At 41.6% G+C, this 17,499-nt stretch overlaps 1 protein-coding gene across 4 annotated transcripts in view; it reads left to right on the top strand.

The window, feature by feature from the left end:
- The window catches only part of sorcs1 (sortilin-related VPS10 domain containing receptor 1), a 152,301-nt gene that overhangs the window by 119,011 nt on the left and 15,791 nt on the right, over positions 1–17,499 (top strand). For all 4 annotated transcript variants that reach the window (XM_031867137.1, XM_031867136.1, XM_031867138.1 and 1 more), the window contains exons 12-20: positions 4,175–4,251; positions 6,029–6,120; positions 6,460–6,567; positions 8,770–8,887; positions 11,444–11,577; positions 13,280–13,393; positions 14,427–14,598; positions 15,517–15,703; positions 16,373–16,506. In XM_031867137.1, coding sequence (XP_031722997.1) covers positions 4,175–4,251; positions 6,029–6,120; positions 6,460–6,567; positions 8,770–8,887; positions 11,444–11,577; positions 13,280–13,393; positions 14,427–14,598; positions 15,517–15,703; positions 16,373–16,506 — 1,136 coding nt within the window. The remainder of the gene's footprint in view (positions 1–4,174; positions 4,252–6,028; positions 6,121–6,459; positions 6,568–8,769; positions 8,888–11,443; positions 11,578–13,279; positions 13,394–14,426; positions 14,599–15,516; positions 15,704–16,372; positions 16,507–17,499) is intronic.

The raw sequence follows: 17,499 nt of genomic DNA, 5'->3' as shown, positions 1-17,499 counted from the left end.
CATGTATATCTGCGAGCAAACCTTTTCACACATGAAACACCTGAAAACTCCGATGAGATCAAGATTGACAGATGAACATCTGCATCAGTGTTTGAGACTGGCTGTGACTAGAATGGAACCTGACATTCAACTTCTCACCAGCCAGATGCAGGCCCACAGTTCACACTGATGAACATACATAGGTAAGCTCACTTTTCTGACTTGAATGAGTCATTCTGAGTATAAACAAATTTAATCATAATAACATCTACTGGGATAAAATCCATCTCCACAACCATACTGGTAGTGAAATGTATTGTGCTGTGTAGGTGCTGTACCACTTAGTTCGGTTTCTCAGCCTGCTTGCTTTGTGGTTTTCACAGGGAAGTTGATGAGAGAGAGCTGCAAACAGCGGTGTCTACAAGCCTACTGGAACCTACAAAAGGATTATAAGGAAGGAACACAAGAACTTTGAGAGACTGCTCATATGAGTCATTTGAGTAAGAGATTCTGCTCTGACAACTAAGCTAAACTTTTACCTGTTAAGATTGTGCACGGCACAACAGAAAGTTAATGTTCAATGGACTTTTTTTCTGTGAAGAACCCAGAGAGGGTTATTTGGTTATTATTTATTTCATAAATAGTGTTATTATATATTTCCCGACTTTATTTTTTCTGTGAAGAACCCAGAGAGGGTTATTTGGTTATTATTTATTTCACAAATAGTGTTATTTATTTCCTGACTTTTTTCTGTGAAGATCCCGGAAAGGGTTATTAATATTTGGTTATGTGTGGCTTTCTGGAAAACAATAAATGTTTACATTTAGGCACCCCTGCGATCGTCACACTTTTTCTGTTACAAACTGACCCCGGCCCCCATCAGAGAAGGGAAAAGTTATGTGGCCCTCACAGGAAAAATTTGGGGACCCCTGGTGTACATCATCAGAAAGCTGGGAGCCTGAATGGGCTTATGATGTCCATTCCCATGATTTGTAAATCCATGCTGTGATTTGGAATCTAAAACTTTTGACATTTGGAGATTTCTGCAACAATTGCATTTTTCGGCAATTAGATGGCGAGCACTTATGTTGTGGAAACGGCCCAGAAACCCCCACCTTGTCAATATACTTATGGAAGCCATACATCCTCTGAATGCCCTCGGTCTGGTGTTAGTAGCTGTAAAATGTCACGAGGCTGTGATTATCCTACTGGTCACAACAGGTCATTTTATACAGTTAGGTCAAGATTTAAAAAAAATAGTCAATAGCTTTAAAACCGAGCCCGCTACAGCCTCTTAAAGACAGTAATATTGCCGGGATCACCAGCTAACCTGTTGGTCTCTGAGGCACTGAATTAAAACAGACTTGCATTAACTATTATAAATGAATGTGCATATGCTGAAGAAAGTCAAACTCCAAACGAATGTCAAGAGAATGCATCCTGTTAAAATGGTGTATTGTCAGTTTGCTTAAGGTTTATTCAGCTCAACTCTCTGCTCTGAACATTTCACTGCCGTGATGTTGCCGATATAGCACTGTAGCCATAAATGCTGCATTCTTCTATGCAATTACATTTGTCTGTGTACAGGTTTTTGCTCTTTACTTTTGTTTCCAATAGTTTGTCGCTGTTCAGCATCAGAACACAACTCCCACAGGCATCTGACAACATGCATGTGTCGCCTCACCTTTGAAAAGGGGCAAATGACAGAACAAAAAACCATATAATCCTCCTGTTTTAGCCCTTGGGAACAACGATGCTCTCTTGTTGTTCTGGAGAACGCAGGTGGTGAGGAAGCAAATACTCAGTGGAGAGAAAACAAAGAAACGGAGGAATATGAGATCAGCAGCCCCCTCTGGTGAATTCACACCTCAGTGATATTTACTCCTGCATGGACCAGCACTGTCAATAACACATCAGCACACGCCTCGGGTGTCTGGGCCTCAGTGAAACATTGTGAATTAAACAGGTTTCAGGGATGTGTGAATAAAACAATCGACTGATTTAGTTTGAGCTCTGCCATTATTCAAGCTACGAAATGGCCAAAACAAAAGAAGCGAGAGGTAATCTGGTATAATTACCTTGTAAGATAACCAACACATCTCAGTCTTATTGTGGCTTTGACTTGAGTTGCCGACGAAGAAAAACTTTGACATTCTGGGCCTAATTGTGGTAGTTTTCACCATAATTTCCATCGCTTATTATATAACTTGACTCACCAAGGTCAGAAGTCATAGCTGGTAGCACTACGAATTGCACATCATTTGCAACCGCTATCCGTCCCATCTCAACGTCTGATTCACAAAAGATTTTGCGCTTATGATAGCACGGCTCAAACACGTCAATAAAGATCAGCTGAGAATTTACTAATTGAGATTGCAGTTATCCATGTGGCAAAGCATACATGTTGCCTTAGCGCCAAGAACACAGCAGGCAGAACAATGGCAGAGGGAAAAAGAAAAATGAAATGTTCAGACAGCGAGCTGCAGGTCCTGACCGAGGTGGGAAAATCATTTAAACGAAACAAACCGTATTTAGGATTCAGTATTATCGTCTGTCTGAGATCTTGCTGTTTTCGAGCGCACACCTTCAGACTGTAAAAAAAATTGCATGTTTTTATGTGCTTAATTTACCACCTACTGACAAGACGAGCAAATAGCAAAGGTGCTTCCCAGCACATGGGGAGCATTGCACCCTCTGCGGGCGCTTTGAGGATTACACACCTTCTTTTTGTCCTACTGCAGCAGGTGAAGCGGGCAGCCGTTCAATCCTGTTGTGAAGTGGCCCCATGCAGTTTTTCTATGAAAGGGGTGATTGTAGCTGACATTTTGATTGCACACACTTTTTGGGTTTGAGGACTCCAAATTTTCACAATGTGTGAATGTGAGTGTTAATGTGAGTCAGCCCTGCTCAGTCGAGGGGTGTATGGTCTGATGTGAGCCTGGATAGGTTGTAGTTTTTTTATATAATACAGTGAATGATCATGACTGACAGTTCTAGCCCACTGCGACAGCTTTATCTTAGACTTTATTACAGTCATCACACACATGCTGGTACATACATGAAACGTGACCTCTGCTTTTAAAGCCATCCTCAGCATCAGGAGCAGTGGGCTGCTGTGAAGCACCCAGAGAGCAACTTTCATCTCAGCATTCAGTGTCTCGCTCAGACATGCAGACAGTAGGAGCCCGGATTAAATCGATCTGACCCAGCTGAGTCTCTGTGTTTGAATGCATTTTAAGGCATTATGTTTTTCGTTTGTCTGTCTGTCATCTGTCCGACCGTCCGTCCCTTCCCGATATCTGAGGGGCATCTGGAGGGAACGAGCACAAATGTCCAGCTGGACTGAAGGATGAAGTGATTACATTTCGGTCTTCAAAGGTCACTGGATATAACTCGGGAATTCATATGTTAATTATGACAATTTCACACAAATGTGTAATATAAAAGAAGGATGAAGGCACGACATATTGGACGAACTTGGATGTAAACTGCAACATGCCTGGTTGGCGGAGGCATGCAACCACAAGGCGAGAATTGTCGTCTTGTAAATATGTGAAGGGGCTATGTTCAAGCTAATACACTTCTTCAGTTTGTCTTTATAGAGTAACTTAACACCAACCTGCACATCACTCACTTGTGGTGGGTTGCACATACACACTAAACCTCTTCATCACCACATTGAAGTGAGAACATCATACACTAGAGGTCAGCAAAATGGAGATTTTCAGCTGGTGTTAGGTTATTCTCTAAATGTAGGGATTGTAAAGCTAATTATTTCAAGGGGACAGCCATGCCTCTGAAACACTTACAGTACTTTCCAGCCTTACGTTTAACCACCTGGCACCAATTACAGGATAAATTAAAGCAATTACAGCAGTCTGCGCAGCATTAGGAAAGCTTGTCGTAATATGCTGAAAGACGAATACAGTAATCTGGATTTATTGGTTAATTTAGGGGTGTGGGCAAATGTCGCACTGCACAGTTGATCTTCTGGAGCCCTGTAATTACAGCCCCAGTCTGCAGCTGCAGGCTGGAGCCCCCTGCTGTATTACCACTGCTGGTCTGAAGGCTCTTTATACAATTTGGGATTCATTTGATCTCAAATGGAATTCATTTCCTGTGTCTGCGTTATATCATAAACAACTCAACCACTTACTGTAGTTTGTCCTCTGCCTGTCTGCCGCCTCACCTCCAGGCTCCATCGGCTCAGAGCTGTCCACCAGTAATGTCAGTGTGTTCGTCGCCTCGGATGCAGGAAACACATGGAGACAGGTGAGGGTGCTTTTTTTATTGTAATAATACGGACTGTACTGCCATATTCTGCCATTTTCAATAAACCCATTTATTATTAGATACCAACTGTTAAAGCGAGGGTAGGTAATGCATTTTAGAAACCTTCTTTTTCCATTTGTTGAAATCTTCTTTACATTTCGACAGCAATTAATGGATCAAATGTTCTGACAAAAAAACAAAAAAAAAACCTATCTGTGGATGTCAAACACATTCTCACTCCCAGCCTGTCAAATACCAACACTTGGTGAGTTGCCCTACACTTCAGACTATGACGCTCTACGTTCACCTCTAGCGTCAGAGACATGAATAGAGTCTTTTCAAAATAAACTTCAGTCTTTACAGGAAGTTGGGTTTAGGCAAACATCAAGATTGGAGTTTGTTGAAAGCCCGGTGCATCTGAATCAGATGCCAAGGGGTACTGACCAACTGATGTTTTTTTGACGAGTGAGACCGTGTTGGGATGTCACAGGACAAGCCCATCCAATCATTTCATTCCGCACAAATGATCTCATTGCTCGTCACCGCTGTCTTCCACTAGCTGCTATCTTAACAGCTGTGCGTAATAAAAACGACCGTGTTTGTTGTTTACGTGCATAATGATAATTTGGGGGGAGTGGCTTTAGAGGGAGGCCTGAAGGTACGGGCTGTCAGTGTTGCAGCTACTTTTAATTGGAGAAGAGTTGACAACACTGCACTGTTTTTTTTTGGGTGGGGGCTTTCAAAATCTAGTGAACTCTTGCTGGTTTCTCCAATGTCTCTAACCCCAGCTACCCATCAGCTACAGTGTTTTTACATAACTCATTTCTCAGCAGTGATTACTTTTTTATTTTAATTTGACTTTATTGTCAAGACAATGTTGTTGGCTGAGATCAGCTTCCAGCTAATATACAAACATGTACAGCAAATATGTTATGTTATTAATAGTGCTGGGCAAGTTAACGTGTTAATTTCGCATTAATGCATTCATTAATTAACACCGACAATTATTTTATCGCGCGTTAACGCATTTTTTAAATTTATTATAATTTTTTATTTTTTATTTTTTATTTTTAATTGAAAGACAAGAGACAATACATATACATAACAACAAGAGGATATATTCACATTAAGTATAAAACATGCTACCTGCATCTCGTGAAACAAATGTTATTGCCCTTTTGTTCATATAGCAGTACTTTTAAAATAAAAATGCGCAATACACTACTTTTGAATTCATTATTGAACTTTGCCATAACAATGCGATTAATCGCGATTAAATATTGTAATCGTTGCCCAGCACTAGTTATTAATAATACAGACTTGCACCTTATAATATTTTTTCCAATGATGTGCTCAATTGAATCACAGCCACTCACCATATGGAGCACCATGAACTGACTGACCTGCTATCACTAAAAATATCCTCCTCCTCACTCACTCTCCCTCATTTGATCATATAGCCTTTTAATCCGCATCCACTAGCCAGAGCTTTTTAAGGTCTAAATTCTAAATTTCAAGAGTTCTATGATGCAGTCCCTGCCTCCAGTGCCCATGGGTGCCCCTTACCTACCTACCCAATTTTTGTGGCTTGTTTCTAATCAAACACGGCAATGAAAATGTGTAGGCTGATGTAGGAAGTTCTAACAATGATGTATACGGTGTTTGTTTGGTGTATTATTACTTGGTTTACTCAAATTATTCAGTATGGGTGGTGTCGGACACATACACGGAAAAACAAGCCACTGCAGAGTGAGCACTCTCTTCTCTGTCCCTGCAGATCTTTGACGAGGAGTATGCACTGTTGTATCTCGACCAAGGAGGAGCCTTAGTCGCAATAAGGCACACTCCGCTTCCCATCCGACACCTGTGGTGAGTCATTATGATGGAGACGCCATTTGTCAGAACATGACTAATTCCCTCAGAGGAAGCTCCGAGTCTTAAGTTAGTCAAACAAAGGCAAACTGGGGGATGATCATATTGTAGTTATAAACCCATCAGTCATGGAGAAATCTGCTTTTGCAAATGTTGTTCAATTTCACATTTCTGTGTTTGAAGCCATAATGAGTCTAGTTGGGCTGATCGGTGAGCAGAGCGCCTCAGTATATGAAATCAAGTTGTTAGGCTACTCTCTGGGTCATTAGCTTGTGCTCGCAGTCGGGGGGCTGGGTCAGCGTCGGTGCCTTGTGCAGTGTCTGTTTGCGTTCCCAGGTTGAGCTTTGATGAAGGACGCCAGTGGAACAAGTACAGCTTCACCAACACGCCTCTGTTCGTGGACGGGGTGCTGGGAGAGCCTGGGGAGGAGACTCTCATCATGACGTGAGTGACAGAGATTTGTCAACGTGGTAATCTAGCAATCAAAGCAACAACAAATAGTGTGTGTGTGTGTGTGTGTGTGTGTGTCTGTGTGTGCTCTCATCTGCCATGCATCTATATCTAAGCCGGCTCGATTAAGGATTCCTGACTGCCTGTTTTCCTTTTCATGAATAAATAAGATTTCTCTCAAGGTCTTCCCAACATCAAAACTGTCTGTCTCCAGATTATGATCACAGGAGATCAATGCTTTGGGAGCCGGCGACGGCGTGACTGTCCATTTTGAAGAACATGAAGGAAAATGATCACAAAATGCCTGAGAAAACCGACAAGAAACTTTGGTCTGAAGTTTTAACAGCATTAAGAAGTGGGAAGAGCAGTTAGCAGCCTTTAAGCATTCAGTGTGTCCTCAGAAACCAGAACCATGAAGATTCCTTCTGTGTTCTTTCACATTTATCAGTAGAATAGCCCAGAGCTGGAGTGCGTGCATGTGGTATGCACAGCACTACTCCCACATTGCAGCAGAGATTTAGGACTTTGGGATGTGTCACAAAAGGGTTTGCGCAGCCATTACATCAATGTTTCAAGCCACCTGCCATACATGAGAGACTGACAGTCGGCTCTGCAGTCAGCTCTACAGGAGAGTGATAGGGCGCAGCTGGAGAGACGGAGAGGGAGGGAGAGAATAGGAAAATGCCCGCCGATAGTCTCGACAAGAACAAAATAGAGACCCGGGAAAAGCGGCAGTGTAAAGACGATGCTGGCAGGTTGGCACTGAGAACAAGTTCCTCCAGCACGGAGCCTCTCAGCTGCAGACACACCATTAGTTTTCAAAAGACCATCATGCACTGTTTTCTTATCAATTTGTACTCATTTTTACAGTAAGTGCCTGTCATGGTCGGGTGCCTCGAGAGCTAATTGACGTATTGATTGTGATAAATATGTTGGGGTATGAATGGTGAGAGGGGTCAGTGCAGGAAAACACACCCACTCAATTTAGCAGGAGATGGAATATTTATCTTATTTAGTCTCATAAACTTGGATTCTGTTTTGTTTTTGACTATTGAATATGTGGATATTTATTATGATTAAGCTTTCACAAGAAAAACAACATCAGTTCAAACTTGCTATACGAAAAAGAAAAGGAAGGTGTCAAGATGCCAGATCGGGCCTTATATTCCAGTTTGTGACTTTAAGGGGAAGGCTGTCACTTTTGTATATAAATGTACTGTTAACAAATCCCATGTTAAGTCCAAAACCAACAATGTGTTCAGTTGCAGTACGCTCATTGAACCATTAATTCCTTGTCAGATTAAAAAAAACAACCTCCCCCAATACCGGTCTGGTGGAAGGATGGGGGTAGGTGGGCTGCATCCTACAACTTCTGAGTTAAGGCAACAAGTCATACAAATTAATTCTTCTCTAGCATAACCCAGCCCTCGGTCCATCTCTCCAGCTATACCCTCTCTGTAGCACTCACCCCGATCCCAAAGAGATGTCAATCCTTAAAAACCTTCATCTGTCTCCAATTTACGGTCTTCCTCAGCTGATTGAGTTTTTCATCTAAAAAGGCTCAGCTATTTCCCAAAGCAGCTGGATTAACCCAACAGGAGTAACCTGAAGTGTGGAAAGCTTTGAAAAGACTTCATATTTTTTTGGTGAAAATTGCATGATGGTATGCGGGAGCTAATGCGCCAGACTCGCTATTCAACTCACTTGCAAAGCAAGTCTTTTTTTTCTGGTTTCCGCTAGTGTTGTGAGTAAACGTTGCAAAGAGCGATGACTGCAGAAGATGAAACTTTGAAAAAGCCAACTGCCGACTGTGTGACGTCACACAGGCAGCACTGTTTACAGCCTTAGTTATTCTAAGTTATAGTCCACCACTGGGAGTAAAGAACTTGTTGTAGTGCATTTGTTGGGGTCTATTTTTAGCAGTGGTTCAACGGACATGTTGTGCTCTAGTGAGTATTCATGGCTGCAGGAGTGTGTATGTGGGATCCACTTATATAAACTACAGCGTGTGTGTTCATGGTGGTGAAGGAACGTGCCAGTCAGTACAACACTGTGGCTCACTGCGGTCTGCTTTCTTGTAGCATTTGTTAAGAATAAGAAAAACCTGGAATGTACCCAGCCTAATCTATATATATTTAGTTGGTGCATATCTGCAGCATGTTTTGTGTATAACAAGCGTACATGGCTATTCTCCAGGATATTCGGCCATGTCAGTCATCGCTCGGAGTGGCAGCTGGTGAAAATCGACTTCAGGTCCATCTTCAACAGGAGGTGTACAGAGGCGGATTATCAGACGTGGCACCTACACAACCAGGTACAGTACATGCCAGCACAGACTTGTTTATCACTATATATATATATATATAAAACTATGTTTTGTGGTTGTCCATGTATGTTCATCCGTCCGTTTATACAACCCATCTTAATGTGAATGTGAACATATTACCAGCTGCCTTATTATGCACATTAGTAGCACATTGGCTCTTTTAAATATAAAGTCTTTATGAATGCCTTTTTCTGCATGCATACTCTACAACCACTAGGCCATTAACTACATTTTCCCTCAATAACCATCCTAATTACTGTTTATTGATAAGAAGTAAGGATGTCAAGTGTTCCTAACTCAAGAATATATTCCCCATTCTAAAGTGCACTCTTGCTCATAACTAATTCACTAGTAGTTTGACACTTACTAACCCACACAGGTTCCCTATTCACACTTAGTAAATTCATTATAGCACACAACTACTGCAATTAACACACACCATTCTTAATTAAGTGATGGAGGTCTAATTAAATGCATAGGCGCTAGTCAGCACACGTACAAATATCACCTTTATTATTGGACCACTGAAGAGATATATCTATGAAAGGATTGTTTCAAGGTAATAGAACCTCAGTAGTAACCCATTTCTTAATCTTATCTCTCTACAGAGTTAGAAAGACACTACGTCTAGCTTTGTGTTTTGTTACATAAAAAGACAGAAAAGACCTATTCATATCTATTCAGTGACATCAAGGAACAATGACTATTCTTGTGCTACTACAATGTTAGAAGCCCCACACTGAGCAAAGCCAGCTGTTCTTATTCCTAGGGCGTCACATACTGGCGCTTTGTCATGCTGCTTGGTTTGATGACATACAAAGACCGGAAAAAAACAAACAAACACGGGACTTTAAAATGGGGGACCACTGTTCGTGTCTCGTGTAAAACGTATTACACGTTTATTTTTGTCAGTAACGTCAGTAATTAGTCGTGTGACTCGTTATGATCGTTGGTCCTGTGAGTCACCTGATTTGTCACTTGGTGGTCACGAGAGTCGTTAATCAGTGAAATTAAGGTCAACTGTGATCGTTTCCTCAACTCAAGTGGTTGTGTTGCTGAAACCCTACTTTCTGTGAAAATGTATTTTTATTTTGAAAGGACACCATTCATCTAACGAGAGTATATTGACACGCTGCCCCGAACCAAAATCAACGCTAGAGGGGTACTTGGTGCGTCAATCTGCGATACCAAGGGGTAGTGACCAAATACCAGTAATTGAGGAGTTGGGATTAAGTGTGTTGAACCACACCAACAGCAAAAGCGTTGTGCTCTGCATGGGAGTTTTTGAGGGTTCTATATTGTCCACATAGAATCCTGACACTGTGAAAATTAAATAGTGCTCGAGGTAACATAAAGGGATTGATTTCAGACACAGTCTATGTGTCTAATGTCAGCAGTCTTAGCGTATAAATGCACTTCAATTACAAATCCTTAAAGAGGATTAAAGTGTGGACTTAATGTTTATTATTCCAAAATAACGTATCGATCCCTTCATGGAAAATGAAATCATCTAAAGTCTTCTCTGCCTCTTAAGGTTGGGTTGATACAGGCGTTAGATTGAGCTGGACATCCAGGCTGCAGCCTCAGGGTAATGTGTGATCACTGGCTGCTTTATCCTGCCAGCATAGTGAGTGGACTAAACCTGGACGTTTCTCGGTTCCCAGAGCACTTGTGCAGATTTTGCAGCCTTATCTGCTGATGCTCTGAGTGAAGCGACTCTTAGCTCCCTGCATACATTAAACCTGCCCCAAAACTCCTCAACCTGGCTGGGGCTGACGCTGAGCCAGCGAGCCTTTATTCATGGCCCCGTTATGTAATTGGTTGAGACACCCATATGCTCAGAGCAGGCTGATGATCAAAACATATAGCATGGAAGATGAGAAGAGTCCAAGCAAATTACAGGCGGAACCTGCCTATATGTAGAGGTACTGCAGGTCCTGCAGGCTGCATGAATAAACTAAACACCACCTGAAAACAGAGGACATTGCTTGCGTTTATTAAAGACCACTGGGTAAGTTGAGGACATTTGCAGGAGCTGGTAGTCTATTCGTGGATACGGCCAGGTCTCTTAAGCATCTCACTACTGACACCTAATGCACAAAGACAGAATGTTCTGGCCATGAAAACAGAGCAGTAGTGTAGCATGGAGGAAACAGTCTGGTCTCTTCTTCCCATCTTGTTTGTAATCCAGCTGATTTTATATTCACTTTGTACGCATCGATTTTAGGTTAAAAATGGATTGGGTGCTGGCAGCTTTTCTTATTCGTTCATCTCAATGTCACCAAAAACAAAATAAATCTCTAAAAAAGAACTCAAGCGGCACAATCTCCAGAGTGACACTCGCGACGCAGGAACAGTTGTTGAGTTTAGAACACCACACAGCACAAGGCCGTAAATATTCACTGAACGGGAATGCAAGGCAACGGTGCCTTTCACACACATGCTTGGTTGCATCGTGTGAATTATTAATAGTGGCAAGTTGCAAAAGCAGCTCATTTTTTGAAACTCTATCCTTCTGGTTTGCTCCTGAAATCGGGCCCACAGGGCGAGCCGTGCCTCATGGGGGTGAAAAGAATCTACCAGAAGCTGAAGCCCACGTCCAGGTGCGTTATGGGAAAGACGTACTCCGTGTCAATGACGTCGGGCCCCTGTGATTGTACAGAGGCTGACTTTGAATGGTGAGTATACTTTAATTTTTTTCCATCCCATATTCAGTTTCATTTGCATTCCCTCTGTACTGTTGGGGAATGGTCAGGGTATCTTGGCCTCAGATTCCTCCATTTTTACCGTTCTTTTTTTAGTCCGTCTCTTGTGAGCCCCTATCTTTACAGTCGCTGTCTATAAATAAAACTTTGGAATGCTGCTACCATTAAAACTTCAAACAAAGAGGAAGCAGAATGGCTTTGTGAAGATTAAACTCAGACTTTCTTGGGGTTCTCTCACCAGCAGCTCCTGTCTGTGGCACCGAACATTGAGCCCCTAGATTCCTACTAAAGTTGTAAAGTAAAACCTCATGCTGCATTCCAGACAACTCGGAGGTCAGGATTTTTCCCTGTTGTAATTTTCAGCTTCTGAACCTCCAAGCGTTCCAAGTGCAGGACGCCAAACGTAAACAAAAGCCATGGCTGACCGCGACACATTGATGGTTCTTTGGCACAATAGAACTCTAAGCTGTGCAGCCTCCTCATTGTGCAGAGAAGATCAAATGAAGACATTGTTTACTGTGACCAGTTACCTAATAATATAGCGTCAGATTTTGACATTAATTTACATTCAGAAAAGCTTTTACTTTATACGAGTATGTATTAATTTAATAAGATAAAGTTTAGTTGATTGTTTTAATGTGCACTGCCATTGTTGTGGAACTGCAACTTTGAGTGGTGTTCAATTGTACTTTTACAGTAGTTAGTCGTAAATCTGATCTGTAAGAAATGTCTAAATCTGAGAAGTGTGTCGATTAAAAAAAAACTAATTCACACACTTAATATAGATTATCTAATCTCACGTCTCTATACAAATCCTACTGTGAGACCTGTGAGCAGTTTAAAGCCATCATTCCTCACGCACGTTGACACCTAGAGAGAACAAACAGTGTAATGAATACATTAGTTTGTTTATTCATTAACAGAAACTGGTCATTGATTTCACCTGAATACAAATGATAATTCACTGATGATTTGGTAGCTGCTGCCAGTGACTCTTTCTTTTACAAGTGCAGTTACGGAGAATACATTTTTTAACCTGCTTTCTTTGAGTCATCAGCAGTATTAATGTTGCTTTTCTTCTTGCTTTGGACCCAAATCTGCAGGTCTCTCGAGTAAGGCAGCTCTTGGAATAAGCACCATAAAACTATAAATCACCAAGCCTAATCGCTTTCATTAACAATGACAACACTTTTGCATCTGTGTGCATGTTGCATTAATTGGGGCAATTTGTCCCTATCATTTTGGGGACACAGCGCTGCTCTGCCTGATATAATTTGTGGGACAAAACAACGTGTGAGCTGTGTTTCGAAAGCACCGTTATAGATGCACAAAATAGTCGCTATAACTTCTATGATGATAAAATGACATTCATTTTACATGTCTTTTATCCCCACAATTCTGTATCAGAATAACAATATCCAATATGTCAGAAATACAAAGCGTTCGGATCTTTTTCAGCTTGGAATATTTTTTATTATCTTTTGATTGATTTGTCTGTCAGAATTATTGGTCATTTTAAAAGTACGTGCTGCACTCGAAATAGTGTTTCTCATTTTAGAATTGACTTTTCCAAACAGCCTCAGGAATATTTGGCATCTGTCTTGTCTTTCAGTGCTTCCTCCGTGCTTTCCGATTGGATAACTTTTTCTGTTTTTGTCTGCTCTGATCATTACAGTGATTATGGCTACGAGAGACGAACCAACGGCAAGTGCACCCCCGCCTTTTGGTTCCATCCATCAACGATGTCCAGGAGTTGCACCACAGGGATGACTTTCCTTAACAGCACCGGGTAAGCACAAGACGAGTGCAGACTACAATCAGCACACATATTCTCCAGAGTGACTCACAGGCTTTGGGTAAAATGCAATTGATTTGAATAGCTCTGGGTACATTCATTAGTTTCTTCAACAACGACAAGGACAGGCTGAAGATCATATCACATCACCCACAGTAGATCACATCACTACCAGTGGTTTAAGTATTGTTTGTTAGGCATGTTTGAAAAAGCTCTGAATGAAAGAGTATGCATCCTGTTCAGTGTAAGAATGTGCAACGTATGGTTTTCCTAGATTGAACTCTCTGACAAAACAAACTCACCTCAAAGTCAATGTTCAGGAGCTTTTGGTAATTTAAATTCTTCAGCCAACATGGTCAAGAAGTCCTTAAAGTGCTCAGAGAGAATGTGGCATTTGAACATCTACAGTAGATTAAAAAAATACAACTGTGCAGACTCCACCTGCTCATGAAACCCATGAACGCCCCAGAGCTCTTCATTTCAACAGAATTCATTTGAAAATTCTTGGTTCATTTTAGTCACGCTGGTCTCATTCAGCATTCATAGCAATACCTACGGAACAAATAATGCGTTGTAATTCATAGATATCCCACAAAAGTCTAAGGACAGCTAAAGCACACACAGGGTGGGAGGGACTGGAGGTGGATGGGTCAAACAAACAGCCAGGAGACAGACCGCTGTTTGTTCCCTGTATGCAGCGAGAAGTCAATGTTGATTTGTTCGTCACGTAACGTTTATACTTCAGTAGACATTTCAACACCAAATAACGATCTTTCTCTAAATCTAACTAAGTAGTTTTGTTGCCTAAATGAAACTGAGTTACCTGTGAAGACGGAAGTTTATTTTGAAAAAAAGACTGTATGAATGTAATGAGCTTGAATTGACACGTCTTGCATAAGACATCATCTGAGACACGATATAGAAATCTTTCGGCATAACACTGTAACCTCTGCACATTCTGTTGATAATATTTTAAATTAAAATTCAGCATTGCACCTAAAAGCTTCCTGTGTTTTTCCTCCTCCAGCTACAGGAAAGTGGTCTCGAATAACTGTACAGCTGGAGTCAGTGTGGAGTACACAGCCAGGAGGCAGCAGTGTCCTATCCAAGCACCCAAAGGTCTCCACTTGGTCACCAGAGAGGGAACGCTGACAGCCACACTGGGCACCAACGTCACCTTCCTTGTCTTTCTGGAGGAGGTAAGCTGCCAAGTAAATGTTATTATATTCACAATGTAAACATGAGTTTACAGTCTGAATTATCAGTATTTTCTACATGAACCAACATTAAGCAGTTTAAGTAAATATTTTAGAATGCAGTATTCCCTATTATTAGACTGTCTCATCCAAGCAACACATTCTAACACCAGAGGCACTTTACAATTTTTCATATAATGTTGCCTTTTGACAAATGTTATGTTCCATAAAGTTGTCTGAACCTCTTTTGTGCTAGGTGTTTTATGGGTAATGCATTTTTAAATGTAAATCTGAGCTGATAAATATGTGCTCTTCTTGCACCACTGACCATGGATGTATTAAGAGAGCAGGATACGGGGCCACCACTCACTCTTGCTGCTAATACGTCCCAGGGGCCACTCGTAGTATGGCAAAGAAACAATCTCCTGTGGCCCATAGAGCGTCCCCCCCATAGACCGCTATTATGAAAGAGAGGTCTTTAACACATTTTGACAGGACAGCTCCAACTCTCTTTGAATTCTATTATTATTTTAATTCATGAAAGGTTTTGTATTTGTGAAGCGTTTCCATAATACCTGCGACTTTTTTAAAGCAGTATCACAATGAGACTCTTTGGAACGTCCTGTATAAATTATGAATCCTACTATGCCGAAGGCATGACCCTGCCCGAAAATGGATTTACAAGAAGGAGGTTCAACCCAATTATAAGGACGCACTCTGGCTCACAGGGAGCAGTAATTCAGCAATATTGCTAGAAACCCACCCACATCCGTTGTACTTAAGAGACAGTAAAATATAGTAACATGAATGAAAGGTTTGTGACTGTAAACACCAGTTTTGACCGATCTGTCTAAAGTGCGATACACTCGGAACCTGAGTGACTCTGTGGGCAGATTCCCTGACAGTGTTTGTCCCGTGCAGGGCGACGGGGCGCGGACAAGCATCACGCTGGACTTCGGAGACGGCCACGCTCTGACCTACTCCAATGTGAGCTCCATTGAGGACGGGATCAAACACATCTACAAAGCTGTGGGAATCTACCGGGTGACTGCCACCGGGGAGAACATCCTCGGCTCAGAGACTGTCATGCTCTACCTGCACGTAACATGTGAGATACCGAGGAGTTTTCTAAGATTTGTATTATAAATGTGCATATGTAGTTATTGAGATAGGAGAATCTCCAATTTTTGCGCTCATGCTGTGGCTCTTTCTGCCTTCTACTTATTTTTTTATCGCATTCAGTAGAATTGCGACTGTCAGCTCGTACACAGTGTACCGCATTCTGTGCTTTATCTCTTCACAGAACATGCTCCCCTCCCATACCCACACAAACAAGTGAGATAGAACAAATCCCATTACACTTCCACTCAAGTCAGCTTATGCTTCACAGCCGCTCAGCCCACGGAAGCCACTGCAGACTCGTATGTAGCGGGGCTGACCACCCCTGGTGTATTCAGGGAGGTGACAGATGTAACGGAGCTGACTTATTGATCCGGGAGCGCCGTCGCCCCGTCCAATCTGTCAATCCTATGTGCCAGCTGAACAAATAGAGCCACCTTAGGCTCAAGAGTGCCATCAATGAAAGATAACACACATATGGCAGCCAACGGTCCCTATAAGGGACAGAATTCAGCCTCCCCACCCAACTATAAACCCACCTTTTTATTTGAAAAAATTAAATAAAAAGTTTTGTCCTTTTTTTTCTTTCTTGTTTTTGTACATTGGGATGGAGTTCACTCTGTAATGTATGTGTGTGTGTGTGTGTGTGTATGAGTAGGTCAGCTGGAGTACATCCATCTCTCAGCTCCCTTTGTGGCGGTGAGGAATAAGGAAGTGAACCTGACTGCTGTTCTGTGGCCCAGCCAAGTGGGAACGGTCACCTACATCTGGTGGATCGGAAATAACACAGAGGTACTGTACACTCAAGACTTTCCGTCTTCGCTCTGAGCTTTTTTCCCTTTGCCCGTTTGCAATTAAGTAGTTTGCTGACTCTTCTGCTCCAAAATGTGAAGGGTCATTATTTTGTTCAGCTATTTTGAACATCCAGGCTGCAAACACTGTGGCCTTGTTAATCGGCACCAGATAATGCTGACATATCAGAGACACAAAATGTAATTACTGATAGCCAGTGAAGTGTATCCCTCATTCCTTCTTACTCTAAACTCCTCTCACTAAGGTCAGAAGCTGCCAGGCAAAGCTGATTAATCACACACAGAGTTAAAGTGTGTTAATGGACCTTAATGGTATCTTGCCATGCAGATAGTTTTGGTTTTATGTGCACGGATTTTGAGATGTCTGCTTTTGAAACGTCTGCAGCCACAACAATAAAATGTAGGAAGTTTGTAGTATTTATTTTCTGCTCATCAAAACAGGGAAACATTATATTTTAAAGGTGCAATGATCTGGCTACATTCTCCAAACAGATAGAAGTCACCAGGTCACCTCTACTTCTGGCTCCATACCAGCTTCATTTACAGTTCTTTGTTAAAAAAATAAATAAAAAATACAACAACAGGGCAAGAATATGCAAAAATGATCCAAACTGCTGAAACTCTGGGAGCCAGTCAAAATATAATCTAGTTCACGATGCAAGCAGTGTGGCCATTATAACCTGACTCTTCTTACTATTGTGATGTCATGCTCATGGCAATGGTGATGTCATGCTCATGGCAATGGTGTTTTGCCACTGCAGCTCCCTCCACCACTCTTACCTTTTCCTTATTCGTCCGTTATGCTTTGTGCTATAATCAATAGCATACAGTTTGGCATAATTTGAATATCAACATTGACTATTGTTTCATTGATTTTTTGCCGTTGCAGAAAATCAGACAGCCGTTAAGTTTATTATTGAGCAGAAATATTTCTATTTATGATTTTGTTTATTTACAGTAGAGATCATGGTTT

This window comes from Anarrhichthys ocellatus, unplaced genomic scaffold (genome assembly GCF_004355925.1).
Source record: "Anarrhichthys ocellatus isolate YVR2014 unplaced genomic scaffold, GSC_Weel_1.0 scaffold38, whole genome shotgun sequence".
Taxonomy (NCBI): Eukaryota; Metazoa; Chordata; class Actinopteri; order Perciformes; family Anarhichadidae; genus Anarrhichthys; species Anarrhichthys ocellatus.
The sequence above is the reverse complement of the archived record's forward strand: the minus strand, read 5'-3'. Positions and strand labels throughout refer to the sequence as shown.